Source organism: Dendropsophus ebraccatus, chromosome 1 (assembly GCF_027789765.1).
Source record: "Dendropsophus ebraccatus isolate aDenEbr1 chromosome 1, aDenEbr1.pat, whole genome shotgun sequence".
Taxonomy (NCBI): Eukaryota; Metazoa; Chordata; class Amphibia; order Anura; family Hylidae; genus Dendropsophus; species Dendropsophus ebraccatus.
The window spans coordinates 232,480,777-232,502,050 of record NC_091454.1 but is presented as its reverse complement, the minus strand read 5'-3'; the positions used below and the strand labels follow the sequence as shown (position 1 = coordinate 232,502,050).

The 21,274-nt window shown below is 56.2% G+C and overlaps 1 protein-coding gene across 4 annotated transcripts in view; it reads left to right on the top strand.

Moving 5' to 3' along the window:
* Positions 1-21,274, top strand: part of DLG4 (discs large MAGUK scaffold protein 4) — a 211,899-nt gene that overhangs the window by 1,271 nt on the left and 189,354 nt on the right. The window contains exon 2 of one of the 4 annotated variants that reach the window (XM_069950253.1): positions 15,504-15,645. In XM_069950253.1, coding sequence (XP_069806354.1) covers positions 15,627-15,645 — 19 coding nt within the window. In that variant the 5' untranslated portion in view covers positions 15,504-15,626. Of the gene's footprint in view, positions 1-15,133; positions 15,646-21,274 lie in introns of those variants that run through there. The other 3 variants (XR_011359530.1, XR_011359531.1, XM_069950260.1) reach the window with 3 other exon arrangements.

The following is a 21,274-nucleotide window of genomic DNA, read 5'->3' as shown; positions in this document are numbered from 1 at the left end:
GTGAGGGGGGATGGTAGTGAGGAGTGCTGGTGGTGGGGGGGATGGTAGTGAGGAGTGGTGGGGGGGATGGTAGTGAGGAGTGCTGGTGGTGGGGGGGATGGTAGTGAGGAGTGCTGGTGGTGAGGGGGGATGGTAGTGAGGAGTGCTGGTGGTGAGGGGGGATGGTAGTGAGGAGTGCTGGTGGTGAGGGGGGGATGGTAGTGAGGAGTGCTGGTGGTGGGGGGGATGGTAGTGAGGAGTGGTGGTGAGGGGGGATGGTAGTGAGGAGTGCTGGTGGTGGGGGGGATGGTAGTGAGGAGTGGTGGTGAGGGGGGATGGTAGTGAGGAGTGCTGGTGGTGGGGGGGATGGTAGTGAGGAGAGCTGGTGGTGGGGGGGATGGTAGTGAGCAGTGCTGGTGGTGGGGGGGGATGGTAGTGAGGAGAGCTGGTGGTGAGGGGAGATGGTAGTGAGGAGTGCTGCTGGTGGTGGGGGGGATGGTAGTGAGGAGTGCTGCTGGTGGTGGGGGGGATGGTAGTGAGGAGTGCTGGTGGTGGGGGGGATGGTAGTGAGGAGTGGTGGGGGGGATGGTAGTGAGGAGTGCTGGTGGTGGGGGGGATGTAGTGAGGAGTGCTGGTGGTGAGGGGGGATGGTAGTGAGGAGTGCTGGTGGTGGGGGGGATGGTAGTGAGGAGTGGTGGTGAGGGGGGATGGTAGTGAGGAGTGCTGGTGGTGGGGGGGATGGTAGTGAGGAGAGCTGGTGGTGAGGGGGGATGGTAGTGAGGAGTGCTGGTGGTGGTGAGGGGAGATGGTAGTGAGGAGTGCTGGTGGTGGGGGGGATGGTAGTGAGGAGTGGTGGTGATGGGGGATGGTAGTGAGGAGTGCTGGTGGTGAGGGGGGATCGTAGTGAGGAGTGCTGGTGGGGTGGGGGATGGTAGTGAGGAGTGCTGGTGGTGAGGGGGGATGGTAGTGAGCAGTGCTGGTGGTGGGGGGGATGGTAGTGAGGAGTGGTGGTGAGGGGGGATGGTAGTGAGGAGTGGTGGGGGATGGTAGTGAGCAGTGCTGGTGGGGTGGGGGATGGTAGTGAGGAGTGCTGGTGGTGAGGGGGGATGGTAGTGAGCAGTGCTGGTGGTGGGGGGAGATGGTAGTGAGGAGTGGTGGTGAGGGGGGATGGTAGTGAGGAGTGCTGGTGGGGTTGGGGATGGTAGTGAGGAGAGCTGGTGGGGGGGGGGGGATGGTAGTGAGTAGTGCTGTTGGTGAGGGGGGATGGTAGTGAGGAGTGCTGGTGGGGTGGGGGATGGTAGTGAGGAGTGCTGGTGGGGTGGGGGATGGTAGTGAGGAGTGCTGGTGGTGAGGGCGGATGGTAGTGAGGAGTGTTGGTGGTGAGGGGGGATGGTAGTGAGGAGTGCTGGTGGTGAGGGGGGATGGTAGTGAGCAGTGCTGGTGGTGAGGGGGGATGGTAGTGAGCAGTGCTGGTGGTGGGATGGTAGTGAGCAGTGCTGGTGAGGAGTGCTGGTGGGGGGGATGGTAGTGAGCAGTGCTGGTGGTGAGGGGGGATGGTAGTGAGCAGTGCTGGTGGTGAGGGGGGATGGTAGTGAGCAGTGCTGGTGGTGAGGGGGGATGGTAGTGAGCAGTGCTGGTGGGGGGGGATGGTAGTGAGCAGTGCTGGTGGTGAGGGGAGATGGTAGTGAGGAGTGCTGGTGGTAGGTGGGGGGGGGGTGGTAGTGAGGAGTGCTGGTGGTGAGGGGAGATGGTAGTGAGGAGTGCTGGTGGTGAGGGGGGATGGTAGTGAGTGGTGGTGGGGGGGGATGGTAGTGAGGAGTGGTGGGGGAGGATGGTAGTGAGGAGTGCTGGTGGGGGGGGATGGTAGTGAGGAGTGGTGAGGGGGGATGGTAGTGAGCAGTGCTGGTGGTGAGGGGGGATGGTAGTGAGGAGTGCTGGTGGTGGGGGGATGGTAGTGAGCAGTGCTGGTGGTGAGGGGGGATGGTAGTGAGGAGTGCTGGTGGTGAGGGGGGATGGTAGTGAGGAGTGCTGGTGGGGTGGGGGGGATGGTAGTGAGGAGTGCTGGTGGTGAGGGGGGATGGTAGTGAGGAGTGCTGGTGGTGGGGGTGATGGTAGTGAGGAGTGCTGGTGGTGAGGGGAGATGGTAGTGAGGAGTGCTGGTGGTGAGGGGGGATGGTAGTGAGGAGTGCTGGTGGGGTGGGGGGGATGGTAGTGAGGAGTGCTGGTGGTTAGGGGGGATGGTAGTGAGGAGTGCTGGTGGGGTGGGGGGATGGTAGTGAGGAGTGCAGGTGGTGAGGGGGGATGGTAGTGAGGAGTGCTGGTGGGGTGGGGGGGATGGTAGTGAGGAGTGCTGGTGGTGAGGGGAGATGGTAGTGAGGAGTGCTGGTGGTGAGGGGGGATGGTAGTGAGCAGTGCTGGTGGTGAGGAGGGATGGTAGTGAGCAGTGCTGGTGGTGAGGGGGGATGGTAGTGAGCAGTGCTGGTGGTGAGGGGGGGATGGTAGTGAGGAGTGCTGGTGGTGAGAGGGGATGGTAGTGAGGAGTGCTGGTGGTGGGGGTGATGATAGTGAGTAGTGCTGGTGGTGAGGGGGGATGGTAGTGAGGAGTGCTGGTGGGGTGGGGGATGGTAGTGAGGAGTGCTGGTGGTGAGGGGGGATGGTAGTGAGGAGTGCTGGTGGTGAGGGGGGATGGTAGTGAGGAGTGGTGGGGGAGGATGGTAGTGAGGAGTGCTGGTGGGGGGGGATGGTAGTGAGGAGTGGTGAGGGGGGATGGTAGTGAGCAGTGCTGGTGGTGAGGGGGGATGGTAGTGAGGAGTGGTGGGGGATGGTAGTGAGCAGTGGTGGTGGTGGGGGGTGGTAGTGAGGAGTGCTGGTGGTGAGGGGGGATGGTAGTGAGCAGTGCTGGTGAGGGGGGATGGTAGTTAGCAGTGCTGGTGGTGAGGGAGGATGGTAGTGAGGAGTGGTGAGGGGGGATGGTAGTGAGGAGTGCTGGTGGTGAGGGGGGATGGTAGTGAGCAGTGCTGGTGGTGGGGGGGATGGTAGTGAGCAGTGCTGGTGGTGAGGGGGGATGGTAGTGAGCAGTGCTGGTGGTGAGGGGGGATGGTAGTGAGGAGTGCTGGTGGTAGGTGGGATGGTAGTGAGGAGTGCTGGTGGTGAGGGGGGATGGTAGTGAGGAGTGCTGGTGGGGTGGGGGGATGGTAGTGAGGAGTGCTGGTGGTTAGGGGGGATGGTAGTGAGGAGTGCTGGTGGGGTGGGGGGGATGGTAGTGAGGAGTGCTGGTGGTGAGGGGGGATGGTAGTGAGGAGTGCTGGTGGTGAGGGGAGATGGTAGTGAGGAGTGCTGGTGGTGAGGGGGGATGGTAGTGAGCAGTGCTGGTGGGGTGGGGGATGGTAGTGAGGAGTGCTGGTGGTGAGGGAGGATGGTAGTGAGGAGTGCTGGTGGTGAGGGGGGATGGTAGTGAGCAGTGCTGGTGGTGAGGGGGATGGTAGTGAGCAGTGCTGGTGAGGGGGGATGGTAGTGAGCAGTGCTGGTGGTGAGGGGGGATGGTAGTGAGGAGTGCTGGTGGTGAGGGGGGATGGTAGTGAGGAGTGCTGGTGGTGGGGGGGGATGATAGTGAGGAGTGCTGGTGGTGAGGGGAGATGGTAGTGAGTAGTGCTGGTGGTGAGGGGGGATGGTAGTGAGGAGTGCTGGTGGTGAGGGGGGATGGTAGTGAGGAGTGCTGGTGGTGAGGGGAGATGGTAGTGAGGAGTGCTGGTGGGGTGGGGGATGGTAGTGAGGAGTGCTGGTGGTGAGGGGGGATGGTAGTGAGGAGTGCTGGTGGTGAGGGGGGGATGGTAGTGAGGAGTGGTGGGGGTAATGATAGTGAGGAGTGCTGGTGGTGAGGGGAGATGGTGGTGAGTAGTGCTGGTGGTGAGGGGGGATGGTAGTGAGGAGTGCTGGTGGTGAGGGGGGATGGTAGTGAGGAGTGCTGGTGGTGAGGGGAGATGGTAGTGAGGAGTGCTGGTGGGGTGGGGGATGGTAGTAAGGAGTGCTGGTGGTGAGGGGGGATGGTAGTGAGGAGTGCTGGTGGGGTGGGGGATGGTAGTGAGGAGTGCTGGTGGTGAGGGGGGATGGTAGTGAGGAGTGCTGGTGGTGAGGGGGGATGGTAGTGAGTGGTGGTGGTGGGGGGATGGTAGTGAGGAGTGGTGGGGGGGGATGGTAGTGAGGAGTCCTGTTGGGGGAGGGATGGTAGTGAGGAGTGCTGGTGGGGTGGGGGGGATGGTAGTGAGGAGTGCTGGTGGTTAGGGGGGATGGTAGTGAGGAGTGCTGGTGGGGTGGGGGGGATGGTAGTGAGGAGTGCTGGTGGTGAGGGGGGATGGTAGTGAGGAGTGCTGGTGGGGTGGGGGGGATGGTAGTGAGGAGTGCTGGTGGTGAGGGGAGATGGTAGTGAGGAGTGCTGGTGGTGAGGGGGGGTGGTAGTGAGCAGTGCTGGTGGTGAGGAGGGATAGTAGTGAGCAGTGCTGGTGGTGAGCAGTGCTGGTGGTGAGGGGGGATGGTAGTGAGGAGTGCTGGTGGTGAGGGGGGATGGTAGTGCGGAGTGCTGGTGGTGAGGGGGGATGGTAGTGAGGAGTGCTGGTGGTGAGGGGGGATGGTAGTGAGGAGTGCTGGTGGGGTGGGGGATGGTAGTGAGGAGTGCTGGTGGTGAGGGGGGATGGTAGTGAGGAGTGCTGGTGGTGAGGGGGGATGGTAGTGAGTGGTGGTGGTGGTGGGGATGGTAGTGAGGAGTGGTGGGGGGGATGGTAATGAGGAGTGCTGGTGGGGGGGATGGTAGTGAGGAGTGGCGGGGGGGATAGTAGTGAGGAGTGGTGGTGGGGGATGGTAGTGAGCAGTGCTGGTGGTGAGGGGGGATGGTAGTGAGGAGTGGTGGGGGATGGTAGTGAGCAGTGGTGGTGGTTGGGGGTGGTAGTGAGGAGTGCTGGTGGTGAGGGGGGATGGTAGTGAGGAGTGCTGGTGGGGTGGGGGATGGTAGTGAGGAGTGCTGGTGGTGAGGGGGGATGGTAGTGAGGAGTGCTGGTGGTGAGGGGGGATGGTAGTGAGGAGTGGTGGGGGTTGGTGGTTGTAACGCCTGGAGTAGTGGATCCACTGGACCGGCACCAGCGATGGCACAAACCTCACCAGGGAGCGGAGTCTAAGGGGCCGCTGGTTTTCACCAGAGCCCGCCGCAAGGCGGGATGGACTTGCTGCGGCAGGCGACCCCCAGGTCGCTACCCCTGGCTTGGTTGCTGGTGACGGCAGGCGAGGCGTGACAGGAGCAGGTACTGACAGTGGCGTGTAAGCGTACCGCAGGTGACAGGCTGAACACAGGAACAGCAGAGAGACGGGAAGCAGGAACCAGGGACTAGGAGTAGGGACTGGGTAGCGGACAGGAATCAGGAACAAGGACTAGGGACCAGGTAGCGGACAGGTATCAGGAACAACAGGGAGCTGGGCCAAACGCTATGGGAAGCATGTAGAGGCTCCAACACAGGGGACAGGGCATGCTGGGATTTATAGGGAGTGATAGGGTGCGACTACCAATTAGGGGCGGACTGGCCCTTTAAATCTGAGACAGCCGGCGCGCGCGCGCCCTAGGAGGCGGGGACGCGCGCGCCGGCCGGCACAGACGGAAGGAGGAGCGGGACGAGGTGAGGCGCCCCCCGGGGCCGAACAGACAGCAGCGCCGGGTCCCTGCACCAGGACCCCGGCGGCTGCCTGAGCTGGATGGCGGTTGCGGCGGCGTCCCGGAGGACGGGACGCCGCCGCGGCCATGACAGTACCCCCCCCCCCTTTGGCCTCCCCCTCTTTCTTGCCTGCAGGAACCCCTTGATGAGATCTTTATCCAGGATGTTAGCCTCGGGTTCCCAGGACCTCTCCTCCGGACCAAATCCTCTCCAGTCCACCAGGAAGAAACGTCTCCCTCTGACAGTTTTCATGGCCAGAATATCTTTAACAACGTAGACGTCGTCTGAGACGGCTTGTGGAACAGAGAACGGAGACTGATCGGAGAACCGGTTGAGGACCACAGGCTTCAAGAGGGAGACATGGAAGGCGTTCGGAATCCGCATAGTAGGGGGCAGGCGGAGTTTGTAGGTGACAGGGTTTATGCGTTTCAGCACCGAAAAAGGACCAAGGAATCGGGGACCCAACTTGTAGCTGGGAATCTTGAGTCGAACATATTTGGCCGAGAGCCAGACTTTGTCACCTGGACGAAAATTTGTGGCAGGTCTCCTCTTCTTATCAGCCTGGTCCTTCATGCGTTCTGAGGCTTTGAGTAAGGACTGTCGAGTTTGTTCCCAGATCGACTGCAGGTCAGATAACAGCTCCTCCACGGCTGGGACCCCAGAGGATGGAGAGAGAGGCAGAGGAGGACGAGGATGATGCCCGTAGACCACATAGAAAGGAGACTTGCCTGTGGAACTCGAGTCCAGATGGTTATAGGAGAATTCCGCCCATGGAAGGAGGTCGGACCAGTTGTCTTGGCGGCTGGACACAAAATGCCGTAGGTAGTTACCCAGGATCTGATTGACTCTCTCCACTTGCCCGTTAGACTGGGGATGGTAGGCTGATGAGAAGTCCAGCTTTACTTGGAGCTGCGAGCAGAGGGCACGCCAAAACTTAGAGACAAATTGAGAGCCTCGGTCGGACACAATGTGAAGAGGAAGTCCATGCAGGCGGAAGATGTGTCGGAAGAACAACTGAGCCAGACGAGGAGCAGAGGGTAGGCCAGGAAGAGCCACGAAGTGAGCCATTTTAGAGAAGCGGTCCGTCACCACCCAAATAACAGTATTGCCCGCAGATGGAGGTAGGTCGGTGATGAAATCCATCCCAATGTGGTGCCAGGGATGGTCCGGGACTGGCAAGGGCAGAAGTAGGCCGGCAGGTCTTTGACGGGGAGACTTATTCCTGGCACAGACTGCACAGGAAGCCACAAAATCCTTGACATCCTGGAGGAGATTGGGCCACCAGTAGTGACGGGAGATCAATTGCCCAGTCTTTTGAGTTCCTGGATGCCCGGCCACCAAAGAGGAATGCCCCCACTTCAAGATGCGTCTACGGAGCGCGGGGCGCACATAAGTCTTCCCGGGGGGCAGTCTCTGCAGAGCAGAAGTAGCAACTGGTACTAGGCGGTCGGGAGGTATTATGTGACGAGGAGATTCCTCTTGCCCCATGACATCGGATGCTCGGGATAATGCATCGGCCTTTAGGTTCCTCTCGGCTGGACGAAAATGGATGGTAAAGTTGAACCGAGAGAAGAAGAGAGACCACCTGGCCTGCCGGGGATTGAGGCGTTGAGCCGACTGGAGGTAGAGGAGGTTCTTGTGGTCCGTGTAGATGTTAACGGGGTGTTTAGCCCCCTCTAGTAGATGACGCCACTCCTCCAGTGCCAACTTAATGGCCAGGAGTTCACGGTCCCCAATAGTATAGTTCCTCTCGGCAGGGGAGAAAGTCCTAGAAAAGAACCCGCAGGTTCTGGTCTTGCCTGCTGTGTCCCTTTGCGAGAGAACGGCTCCTGCGCCCACAGAAGAAGCATCGACCTCGAGAGAAAACGGCCTGGAGACATCCGGGCGGACTAGGGCAGGAGCAGAGGCAAAGGCAGACTTGAGGCTATTGAAGGCTTGTTCGGCCTCTGGAGGCCAACGTCTGGGGTCCGCCTTCTTTTTAGTGAGAGCCACGATGGGTGCGACCAGGGTAGAAAAGTGAGGGATGAATTGCCGATAATAGTTGGCGAATCCAAGGAAACGCTGGATTGCTCTAAGTCCCACAGGGCGTGGCCATTGGAGGACAGCTGAGAGCTTGGCCGGGTCCATTTGTAGACCCTGGTCGGAGACGATATAGCCAAGAAATGGAAGACTGCGCTGATGGAAAACACACTTTTCAAGCTTGGCGTATAAATGGTTGGCCCGTAGTCTTCGGAGGACCTGACGCACTTGTGCCACATGAGTCTGCTGATCCGGGGAGAAGACCAAAATGTCGTCCAAATAGACAATGACGCAGACATAGAGGAGGTCTCGGAAGATGTCGTTCACGAATTCCTGGAAGACCGATGGAGCATTACATAGGCCGAATGGCATGACCAGGTATTCGTAGTGCCCATCTCTGGTGTTGAAAGCGGTCTTCCATTCGTCTCCTTTACGAATACGGATCAAGTTATACGCTCCCCTGAGATCCAGCTTGGAGAAGATCTTAGCTCCACGAAGACGGTCGAATAGTTCAGGAATAAGTGGAAGAGGATAGCGGTTCTTAACAGTCACCTTATTCAAGCCCCGGTAGTCTATGCATGGGCGAAGGGAACCGTCCTTCTTCTGGACAAAGAAGAATCCTGCGCCAGCGGGAGACGTGGATTTACGAATAAAGCCCTTTTGTAAGTGCTCCCGGATGTAGGAGGACATGGCTTCAGTCTCGGGCACAGAGAGAGGGTATACCCGACCACGTGGAGGAGATGCCCCGGGAAGAAGGTCTATAGGGCAATCATAGACCCGATGAGGTGGTAGAGAGTCCGCCTCCTTGGCCGAGAAAACATCACCGAAATCTTGGTAGACCTCTGGTAGACCGGCTAGAGGCTTGTCATTAGCAGGAGACCTCGTAGAGCACTTGGGTTGAGGAGATCTCAGACACCGGTTATGACAGTCCTGGCCCCAGCTGAGAACCTCCCCAGTTCTCCAGTCCAGCTTAGGGGCATGAAATTGCAGCCAAGGAAGGCCCAGCAGGATGTTAGAGGAGGAATGGCTCAAGACATAGAAGGAGATCCTCTCCTGATGTAAGGCGCCCACCCGGAGGGCTAGGGGTGCCGTCTGGCAGTGCACAGTTTCGGTAAGAATCTCCCCCGTAACCGAAGAGATAGACCGGGGTTGGGCTAGCTGGATCACGGGTAGCCGCCATCTTTGGACCAAAGAAGCAGAGATGAAACTGCCAGCAGAGCCAGAGTCGATGAGGGCAGAAGTCTGGAAAACTTGCCCTGTAGGTGTCTGGATGGAGACGGGTATAGTCAACCTTGGAGAGGTGGCATTCACACCTAGGGAGGCCTCTCCCACCGGACCTAGGTGCGAGCGTTTCCCGGACGCTGAGGACGTTGGGGACATCTCTGCCGGTAGTGATCTGCACCACCGCAATAGAGACAGAGATTCAGCTCCATGCGGCGGGCTCTCTCATCAGTCGTCAGGCGAGCTCGTTCCACCTGCATAGGGACTTCTGGAGGCGACTGGAGTATGGGAGCAACGGGACTCTGGAACACCGGTGCCAGCCGAGGAAGGCGACGGGGCAGGCTCAGTCGTCGTTCCTGCCGGACCTCCTCCTCTCTCTCGGAAAACCGGTTGTCGACTCTGGTAGCCAGTAGGATAAGATCGTTTAGAGAAGGAGGAAGATCGCGGGCGGAGAGTACGTCTTTCACTCGGCTGGATAGACCCTTCTTGAAGGTGGCTATAAGGGCGGCCTCATTCCAGTCCAATTCAGCTGCCAGGGTGCGGAACTGGATGGCGTAGTCACCGACAGAGGAGCTCCCTTGTGAGAGGTTGAGAAGAGCAGTCTCGGCTGAGGTGGCACGGGCAGGTTCCTCAAAGACGGAGCGAAACTCGGCCAGGAAGGCCCGGAGATTGGCAGCAACAGGATCATCACGGTCCCACAGTGGCGTGGCCCAGGCCAGAGCTCTACCCTCCAATAGGCTGATGATAAAGGCCACTTTAGAGCGCTCGGTGGGAAACTGACTACTTAACAGTTCAATATGCATTGTGCATTGAGTCAGGAATCCCCTGCACAACTTGGGATCACCTCCATATTTATTCGGGAGGGCCAATCGGAGTCCCGAAGTGGTTGCAGGTGGTGGTGGGCGCTGGCCTGTAGTATGCTGCTGTAGGGCGGCAGTCAATTGCTGGATTTGCTGCGACTGCTGCTGGATCTGTTGAGCCTGTTGAGCGACCACTCTGGCGACGTCACGGAGATCAGGCAACTCGCCGGGATCCATGGTTGGAGCCTACTGTAACGCCCGGAGTAGTGGATCCACTGGACCGGCACCAGCGATGGCACAAACCTCACCAGGGAGCGGAGTCTAAGGGGCCGCTGGTTTTCACCAGAGCCCGCCGCAAGGCGAGATGGACTTGCTGCGGCAGGCGACCCCCAGGTCGCTACCCCTGGCTTGGTTGCTGGTGACGGCAGGCGAGGCGTGACAGGAGCAGGTACTGACAGTGGCGTGTAAGCGTACCGCAGGTGACAGGCTGAACACAGGAACAGCAGAGAGACGGGAAGCAGGAACCAGGGACTAGGAGTAGGGACTGGGTAGCGGACAGGAATCAGGAACAAGGACTAGGGACCAGGTAGCGGACAGGTATCAGGAACAACAGGGAGCTGGGCCAAACGCTATGGGAAGCATGTAGAGGCTCCAACACAGGGGACAGGGCATGCTGGGATTTATAGGGAGTGATAGGGTGCAACTACCAATTAGGGGTGGACTGGCCCTTTAAACCTGAGACAGCCGGCGCGCGCGCGCCCTAGGAGGCGGGGACGCGCGCGCCGGCCGGCACAGACGGAAGGAGGAGCAGGACGAGGTGAGGCGCCCCCCGGGGCCGAACAGACAGCAGCGCCGGGTCCCTGCACCAGGACCCCGGCGGCTGCCTGAGCTGGATGGCGGTTGCGGCGGCGTCCCGGAGCCCGGGACGCCGCCGCGGCCATGACAGTGGTGAGGGGAGATGGTAGTGAGGAGTGCTGGTGGTGAGGATGGGGGATGGTAGTGAGGAGTGCTGGTGGTGAGGGGTGATGGTAGTGAGGAGTGCTGGTGGTGAGGGGGGATGGTAGTGAGGAGTGCTGGTGGTGAGGGGGGATGGTAGTGAGGAGTGGTGGGGGATGGTAGTGAGCAGTGGTGGGGGGGGGGGTGGTAGTGAGGAGTGCTGGTGGGGGTGGGGGGTGGTAGTGAGGAGTGGTGGGGGGGATGGTAGTGAGGAGTGGTGGGGGGGATGGTAGTAAGCAGTGCTAGTGGTGAGGGGGGATGGTAGTGAGGAGTGCTGGTGGTGGGGGGGGATGGTAGTGAAGAGTGGTGGTGGTGGGGGGGATGGTAGTGAAGAGTGGTGGTGGGGGATGGTAGTGAAGAGTGGTGTTGGGGGATGGTGGTGAGGGGGGATGGTAGTGAGGAGTGCTGGTTGTGAGGGGGGATGGTAGTGAGGAGTGCTGGTGGTGAGGGGGTGTGGTAGTGAGGAGTGCTGGTGGTGAGGGGGGATGGAAGTGAGGAGTGCTGGTGGTGAGGAGGGATGGTGTTGAGGAGTGCCGGTGGTGAGGGGGATGGTAGTGAGGAGTGCTGGTGGTGAGGGGAGATGTAGTGAGGAATGGTGGTGGTGAGGGGGGATGGTAGTGAGCAGTGCTGGTGGTGAGGGGGGATGTTAGTGAGCAGTGCTGGTGGTGAGGGGGGATGGTAGTGAGGAATGGTAGGGGGATGGTAGTGAGGAGTGGTGAGGTGGGATGGTAGTGAGGAATACTGGTGGTGAGGGGGATGGTAGTGAGCAGTGCTGGTGGTGAGGGGGGGATGGTAGTGAGGAGTGCTGGTGGTGAGGGGGGATGGTAGTGAGGAATGGTGGGGGTGATGGTAGTGAGGAGTGCTGGTGGTGAGGGGGATGGTATTGAGGAGTGCTGGTGGTGAGGGGGGATGGTAGTGAGTAGTGCTGGTGGTGAGGGGGGGGGGGGGGTGGTAGTGAGGAGTGCTGGTGTTGAGGGGGGATGGTAGTGAGGAGGGATGGTAGTGAGGAGGGATGGTGGTGAGGGGGGATGGTAGTGAGGAGGGATGGTGGTGAGGGGGGACGGTAGTGAGGAATGGTGGTGGTGAGGGGGGATGGTAGTGAGCAGTGCTGGTGGTTGAGGGGGATGGTAGTGAGCAGTGCTGGTGGTGGTGGGGATGGTAGTGAGGAGTGCTGGTGGTGGGGCGATGATAGTGAGGAGTGCTGGTAGGGTGGGGGATGGTAGTGAGGAGTGCTGGTGGTGAGGGGGGATGGTAGTGAGGAGTGCTGGTGGTGGGGGGATGGTAGTGAGCAGTGCTGGTGGTGGGGGGATGATAGTGAGGAGTGCTGGTGGTGAGGGGAGATGGTAGTGAGGAGTGCTGGTGGTGGGGCGATGATAGTGAGGAGTGCTGGTGGGGTGGGGGATGGTAGTGAGGAGTGCTGGTGGTGAGGGGGGATGGTAGTGAGGAGTGCTGGTGGTGGGGGGATGGTAGTGAGCAGTGCTGGTGGTGGGGGGATGATAGTGAGGAGTGCTGGTGGTGAGGGGGGATGGTAGTGAGCAGTGCTGGTGGTGAGGGGGGATGGTAGTGAGGAGTGCTGGTGGTGGGGGGGATGGTAGTGAGGAGTGCTGTTGGTGAGGGGGGATGGTAGTGAGGAGTGCTGGTGGTGAGGTGTGATGGTAGTGAGGAGTGCTGGTGGTGAGGAGGGATGGTAGTGAGGAGTGCTGGTGGTTGAGGGGGATGGTAGTGAGCAGTGCTGGTGGTGGTGGGGATGGTAGTGAGGAGTGCTGGTGGTGGGGCGATGATAGTGAGGAGTGCTGGTGGGGTGGGGGATGGTAGTGAGGAGTGCTGGTGGTGAGGGGGGATGGTAGTGAGGAGTGCTGGTGGTTGAGGGGGATGGTAGTGAGCAGTGCTGGTGGTGGTGGGGATGGTAGTGAGGAGTGCTGGTGGTGGGGCGATGATAGTGAGGAGTGCTGGTGGGGTGGGGGATGGTAGTGAGGAGTGCTGGTGGTGAGGGGGGATGGTAGTGAGGAGTGCTGGTGGTGGAGGGATGGTAGTGAGCAGTGCTGGTGGTGGGGGGATGATAGTGAGGAGTGCTGGTGGTGAGGGGAGATGGTAGTGAGGAGTGCTGGTGGTGGGGCGATGATAGTGAGGAGTGCTGGTGGGGTGGGGGATGGTAGTGAGGAGTGCTGGTGGTGAGGGGGGATGGTAGTGAGGAGTGCTGGTGGTGGGGGGATGGTAGTGAGCAGTGCTGGTGGTGGGGGGATGATAGTGAGGAGTGCTGGTGGTGAGGGGGGATGGTAGTGAGCAGTGCTGGTGGTGAGGGGGGATGGTAGTGAGGAGTGGTGGGGGGGATGGTAGTGAGGAGTGCTGGTGGTGAGGTGTGATGGTAGTGAGGAGTGCTGGTGGTGAGGAGGGATGGTAGTGAGGAGTGCTGGTGGTGGGGGGGATGGTAGTGAGGAGTGCTGGTGGTGAGGGGTGATGGTAGTGAGGAGTGCTGGTGGGATGGGGGGGATGGTGGTGAGCAGTGCTGGTGCTGAGGGGGGATGGTAGTGAGGAGTGCTGGTGGTGAGGGGGGATAGTAGTGAGGGGGATGGTAGTGAGCAGTGCTGGTGGTGAGGGGGATGGTAGTGAGCAGTGCTGGTGGGGATGGTAGTTAGGAGTGCTGGTGGTGAGGGGGGATGGTAATAAGGAGTGCTGGTGGCGAGGGGGGATGGTAGTGAGGAATGGTGGGGGGGATGGTACTGAGGAGTGCTGGTGGTGAGGGGGGATGGTAGTGAGGAGTGCTGGTGGTGAGGGGGGATGGTAATAAGGAGTGTTGGTGGTGAGTGGGGATGGTAGTGAGGAATGGTGGGGGGGATGGTACTGAGGAGTGCTGGTGGTGAGGGGGGATGGTAGTGAGGAGTGCTGGTGGTGAGGGGGGATGGTAGTGAGGAGTGCTGGTGGTGGTGAGGGGGGATGGTAGTGAGGAGTGCTGGTGGTGAGGGGGGATGGTAGTGAGGAGTGCTGGTGGTGAGGGGGGATGGTAGTGAGGAGTGCTGGTGGTGAGGGGGGATGGTAGTGAGGAGTGCTGGTGGTGGTGAGGGGGGATGGTAGTGAGGAGTGGTGGTGAGGGGGGATGGTAGTGAGGAGTGCTGGTGGTGGTGAGGGGGGATGGTAGTGAGCAGTGCTGGTGGTGAGGGGGGATGGTAGTGAGGAGTGCTGGTGGTGAGGGTGGATGGTAGTGAGGAGTGCTGGTGGTGAGGGGGGATGGTAGTGAGGAGTGCTGGTGGTGAGGGGGGATGGTAGTGAGGAGTGCTGGTGGGGGTGAGGGGGGATGGTAGTGAGGAGTGCTGGTGGTGAGGGGGGATGGTAGTGAGGAGTGCTGGTGGTGAGGGGGGATGGTAGTGAGGAGTGCTGGTGGGGGTGAGGGGGGATGGTAGTGAGGAGTGCTGGTGGTGAGGGGGGATGGTAGTGAGGAGTGCTGGTGGTGGTGGGGGTGGTAGTGAGGAGTGCTGCTGGTGGTGAGGAGGGATGGTAGTGAGCAGTGCTGGTGGGGATGGTAGTGAGCGGTGGTGGGGGGGATGGTAGTGAGTAGTGCTGGTGGGGATGGTAGTGAGGAGTGCTGGTGGTGAGGGGGGATGGTAGTAAGGTCGGCCCTGGTCTTGCCCCCTTGGACAGCCCTCTGGTTGTGGTGTGGTATTGGAGGGCTGTATTGGTCGGCCCCGCTGTGGCCCCCTCGGACAGCCCTCTGGTTGTGGTGTGGTATTGGAGGGCTGTATTGGTCGGCCCTGGTGTGGCCCCCTCGGACAGCCCTCTAGTTGTGTTCTGTTAGTGGAGGGCTGTATTGGTCGGCCCCGGTGTGGCCCCCTCGGACAGCCCTCTAGTTGTGTTCTGTTAGTGGAGGGCTGTATTGGTTGGCCCCGGTGTGGCCCCCTCGGACAGCCCTCTAGTTGTGTTCTTTTAGTGGAGGGCTGTATTGGTCGGCCCCGGTGTGGCCCCCTCGGACAGCCCTCTAGTTGTGTTCTGTTAGTGGAGGGCTGTATTGGTCGGCCCCGGTGTGGCCCCGTCGGACAGCCCTCTAGTTGTGTTCTGTTAGTGGAGGGCTGTATTGGTCGGCCCTGGTGTGGCCCCCTCGGACAGCCCTCTAGTTGTGTTCTGTTAGTGGAGGGCTGTATTGGTCGGCCCCGGTGTGGCCCCCTCGGACAGCCCTCTAGTTGTGTTCTGTTAGTGGAGGGCTGTATTGGTCGGCCCTGGTGTGGCCCCCTCGGACAGCCCTCTAGTTGTGTTCTGTTAGTGGAGGGCTGTATTGGTCGGCCCCGGTGTGGCCCCCTCGGACAGCCCTCTGGTTGTGTTCTGTTAGTGGAGGGCTGTATTGGTCGGCCCCGGTGTGGCCCCTTCGGACAGCCCTCTAGTTGTGTTCTGTTAGTGGAGGGCTGTGTTGGTCGGCCCCGGTGTGGCCCCTTCGGACAGCCCTCTAGTTGTGTTCTGTTAGTGGAGGGCTGTATTGGTCGGCCCCGGTGTGGCCCCTTCGGACAGCCCTCTGGTTGTGTTCTGTTAGTGGAGGGCTGTATTGGTCGGCCCCGGTGTGGCCCCCTCGGACGCCCCCCCTGGTGACCTCGGATGGGATAAGCTCCTCAGTGGTTTCTTAGAAGTGGGGGGCGGGGGGAGGTAATAGGATCGGACAGGACACAAGATTGCCCGTTATGTAAGCGGCTCAGTGCTCGGCCGGCACACGTGGCCTGCTCTGTCCATGTGGCCTGTGCCGCTGCCGTCATCTGTGCCGCTGCCATGTCCTGCCTGTGCCCCTCTTCCTCGTTAACCTTTTGTGTACCAGCTGCCTCCAGGTGACAGGACCACAATACCCACAATCCCCCGAGCCGGCAATCCCCGGTAATCCTGATCAGCAGCAGATGTTCTGCAGGATTAAGAGATTAGGACGTGTCCTGGGAGCAGCGAGATGCCGGCCAAAAAGCAAGGTACTGGGGCCCCGTGCCCACCCAGCCCCCCGGGCCCCGCGCCCACTATGTGTGATAGCACAGTCCTCCTATACTATGTGTGATAGCACAGTCCTCCTATACTATGTTTGATAGCACTGTCCTCCTATACTGTGTGTGATAGGACAGTCCTCCTATACTATGTGTGATAGGACAGTCCTCCTATACTATGTGTGATAGGACAGTCCTATATTATGTGTGATAGGACAGTCCTCCTATACTATGTGTGATAGGACAGTCCTATATTATGTGTGATAGGACAGTCCTCCTATACTATGTGTGATAGGACAGTCCTCCTATACTATGTGTGATAGCACAGTCCTCCTATACTATGTGTGATAGGACAGTCCTCCTATACTATGTGTGATAGGACAGTCCTCCTATACTATGTGTGATAGGACAGTCCTCCTATACTATGTGTGATAGCACAGTCCTCCTATACTATGTGTGATAGGACAGTCCTCCTATACTATGTGTGATAGGACAGTCCTCCTATACTATGTGTGATAGCACAGTCCTCCTATACTATGTGTGATAGGACAGTCCTCCTATACTATGTGTGATAGGACAGTCCTCCTATACTATGTGTGATAGCACAGTCCTCCTATACTATGTGTGATAGCACAGTCCTCCTATACTATGTGTGATAGAACAGTCCTCCTATACTATGTGTGATAGCACAGTCCTCCTATACTATGTGTGATAGCACAGTCCTCCTATATTGTGTGATAGGACAGTCCTCTTATATTGTGTGATAGCACAGTCCTCCTATACTATGTGTGATAGCACAGTCCTCCTATACTATGTGTGATAGCACAGTCCTCCTATACTATGTGTGATAGCACAGTCCTCCTATACTATGTGTGATAGCACAGTCCTATATTATGTGTGATAGCACAGTCCTATATTATGTGTGATAGCACAGTCCTCCTATACTATGTGTGATAGCACAGTCCTCCTATACTATGTGTGATAGGACAGTCCTCCTATACTATGTGTGATAGCACAGTCCTCCTATACTATGTGTGATAGGACAGTCCTCCTATACTATGTGTGATAGGACAGTACTCCTATACTATGTGTGATAGCACAGTCCTCCTATATTGTGTGATAGGACAGACAGTCCTCCTATACTATGTGTGATAGCACAGTCCTCCTATACTATGTGTGATAGCACAGTCCTCCTATACTATGTGTGATAGCACAGTCCTCCTATACTATGTGTGATAGCACAGTCCTCCTATACTGTGTGTGATAGGACAGACAGTCCTCCTATACTATGTGTGATAGCACAGTCCTCCTATACTATGTGTGATAGCACAGTCCTATATTATGTGTGATAGCACAGTCCTCCTATACTATGTGTGATAGCACAGTCCTCCTATACTATGTGTGATAGGACAGTCCTCCTATACTATGTGTGATAGCACAGTCCTCCTATACTATGTGTGATAGCACAGTCCTATATTATGTGTGATAGCACAGTCCTCCTATACTATGTGTGATAGCACAGTCCTCCTATACTATGTGTGATAGGACAGTCCTCCTATACTATGTGTGATAGCACAGTCCTCCTATACTATGTGTGATAGGACAGTCCTCCTATATTGTGTGATAGGACAGTCCTCCTATACTATGTGTGATAGCACAGTCCTATATTATGTGTGATAGCACAGTCCTATATTATGTGTGATAGCACAGTCCTATATTATGTGTGATAGCACAGTCCTCCTATACTATGTGTGATAGCACAGTCCTCCTATACTATGTGTGATAGGACAGTCCTCCTATATTGTGTGATAGGACAGTCCTCCTATACTGTGTGTGATAGGACAGTCCTATATTGTGTGATAGGACAGTCCTCCTATACTATGTGTGATAGGACAGTCCTCCTATACTATGTGTGATAGGACAGTCCTCCTATATTGTGTGTGATAGGACAGTCCTCCTATACTATGTGTGATAGCACAGTCCTCCTATACCATGTGTGATAGCACAGTCCTCCTATATTATGTGTGATAGGACAGTCCTCCTATATTGTGTGATAGGACAGTCCTCCTATACTATGTGTGATAGCACAGTCCTATATTATGTGTGATAGCACAGTCCTCCTATACTATGTGTGATAGGACAGTCCTCCTATACTATGTGTGATAGCACAGTCCTCCTATACTATGTGTGATAGCACAGTCCTCCTATACTATGTGTGATAGCACAGTCCTCCTATACTATGTGTGATAGGACAGTCCTCCTATACTATGTGTGATAGGACAGACAGTCCTCCTATACTATGTGTGATAGGACAGTCCTCCTATACTATGTGTGATAGCACAGTCCTCCTATACCATGTGTGATAGCACAGTCCTCCTATATTATGTGTGATAGGACAGTCCTCCTATATTGTGTGATAGGACAGTCCTCCTATACTATGTGTGATAGCACAGTCCTATATTATGTGTGATAGCACAGTCCTCCTATACTATGTGTGATAGGACAGTCCTCCTATACTATGTGTGATAGGACAGACAGTCCTCCTATACTATGTGTGATAGCACAGTCCTCCTATACTATGTGTGATAGGACAGTACTCCTATACTATGTGTGATAGGACAGTACTCCTATACTATGTGTGATAGGACATTCCTCCTATACTATGTGTGATAGGACAGTCCTCCTATACTATGTGTGATAGCACAGTCCTCCTATATTATGTGTGATAGCACAGTCCTCCTATATTGTGTGATAGGACAGTCCTCCTATATTGTGTGATAGGACAGTCCTCCTATACTATGTGTGATAGGACAGTCCTCCTATACTATGTGTGATAGGACAGACAGTCCTCCTATATTATGTGTGATAGCACAGTCCTCCTATACTATGTGTGATAGGACAGTCCTCCTATACTATGTGTGATAGCACAGTCCTCCTATACTATGTGTGATAGGACAGACAGTCCTCCTATATTATGTGTGATAGGACAGTACTCCTATACTATGTGTGATAGCACAGTCCTATATTATGTGTGATAGGACAGTCCTCCTATATTGTGTGATAGGACAGTCCTCCTATACTATGTGTGATAGCACAGTCCTCCTATACTATGTGTGATAGCACAGTCCTCCTATACTATGTGTGATAGCACAGTCCTCCTATACTATGTGTGATAGCACAGTCCTATATTATGTGTGATAGCACAGTCCTCCTATACTATGTGTGATAGGACAGTCCTCCTATATTGTGTGATAGCACAGTCCTCCTATACTATGTGTGATAGCACAGTCCTATATTATGTGTGATAGGACAGTCCTCCTATATTGTGTGATAGGACAGTCCTCCTATACTATGTGTGATAGCACAGTCCTCCTATACTATGTGTGATAGCACAGTCCTCCTATACTATGTGTGATAGCACAGTCCTATATTATGTGTGATAGCACAGTCCTCCTATACTATGTGTGATAGGACAGTCCTCCTATATTGTGTGATAGGACAGTCCTCCTATACTATGTGTGATAGCACAGTCCTATATTATGTGTGATAGCACAGTCCTCCTATACTATGTGTGATAGGACAGTCCTCCTATACTATGTGTGATAGCACAGTCCTCCTATACTATGTGTGATAGGACAGTCCTCCTATACTATGTGTGATAGCACAGTCCTCCTATACTATGTGTGATAGCACAGTCCTCCTATACTATGTGTGATAGGACAGTCCTCCTATACTATGTGTGATAGCACAGTCCTCCTATACTATGTGTGATAGCACAGTCCTCCTATACTATGTGTGATAGCACAGTCCTCCTATACTATGTGTGATAGCACAGTCCTCCTATACTATGTGTGATAGCACAGTCCTCCTATACTGTGTGTGATAGGACAGACAGTCCTCCTATACTGTGTGTGATAGCACAGTCCTCCTATACTATGTGTGATAGCACAGTCCTCCTATACTATGTGTGATAGCACAGTCCTCCTATACTATGTGTGATAGCACAGTCCTCCTATACTGTGTGTGATATAGGAGAGCTGTCTGTACTATATATGGGATGTTACATGGGTATTCTCTGTACTATATATGGGATATTACATGGGTACTCTGTAGTATATATGGGATGTTACATGGGTACTCTGTAGTATATATGGGATATTACATGGGTACTCTCTGTAGTATATATGGGATATTACATGGCTGCTCTCTGTAGTATTGATGAGTAGAGAAGGTCCGACGTCCCCTTTATCAGTAGAGGAGGTCCGACGTGTCCTTGATGAGTGGACGAGGTCCGACGTCCCCTTGATGAGTGGACGAGGTCCGACGTCCCCTTGATGAGTGGACGAGGTCCGACGTCCCCTTGATGAGTGGACGAGGTCCGACGTCCCCTTGATGAGTGGACGAGGTCCGACGTCCCCTTGAGTGGACGAGGTCCGACGTCCCCTTGATGAGTGGACGACGTCCGACGTCCCCTTGATGAGTGGACGAGGTTTGACGTCCCCTTGATGAGTGGACGAGGTCCGACGTCCCCTTGATGAGTGGACGAGGTCCGACGTCCCCTTGATGAGTGGACGAGGTCCGACGTCCCCTTGATGAGTGGACGAGGTCCGACGTCCCCTTGATGAGTAGAGGAGGTCCGACGTCCCCTTGATGAGTAGAGGAGGTCCGACGTCCCCTTGATGAGTAGAGGAGGTCCGACGTCCCCTTGATGAGTAGAGGAGGTCCGACGTCTCCTTGATGAGTAGAGGAGGTCCGACGTCTCCTTGATGAGTAGAGGAGGTCCGACGTCTCCTTGATGAGTAGAGGAGGTCCGACGTCTCCTTGATGAGTAGAGGAGGTCCGACGTCTCCTTGATGAGTAGAGGAGGTCCGACTTCTCCTTGATAAGTATCATTGTTTTTCCCCTGATTGTGGATTCCCTCCTGCAGAGGACGTCCATGAACCTTGTCGAGTACAAGACTGGATCTTTTTACCTCTCAGTCCTCTTTCTTCCCATTAAGTAAAGTATGATTCTAGATAAACGTCAGGACTATGGAGACAGATTGGACAATTCGAGGGAATTTAGGGACAGATTTCCCTTTCATGCTAAAGACTTAGATTCTTTATGATGTTCTGAAAATTGATATTGAAGTATCTAAAGTGGCCAGAAAAGCCTCTTTCCTCTTCAAGGACTCCGCTCATGTAGAAGACTGGATGGATGGAAAGAGACGCTCTCCGGGGAGCTTTATAGATGGACATTTTAAAAACAAATGTTACAAGGACTTTATTTACTAGACTGATCATTATTTGGTTAAATCATTTGGAAAATCATAGACTAAGAATAGAGAGCACCAACTCTTTACCATCATTCATAGCCGCCCAAGGGTTCTCGGAGAATGCTCCGGCTGGGGGGGAAATCAGAAGCAGTGTGATGTCGAAACTGTGGAGCACCACGTGTCATTGAGGTGAACGTTGGCAAGGATGGACCAACACAGAGTAGCATCTCACCGTCAACATGTCCCAGGAGGCTATCCGCGGGGGAACACACTCATGGGTACTCTCCACCTGGATGGTGGTGTTGGCTCTATGGACCCGCTAGCAGCTGTGGGACCACCTGGATGGTGGTGTTGGCTCTATGGACC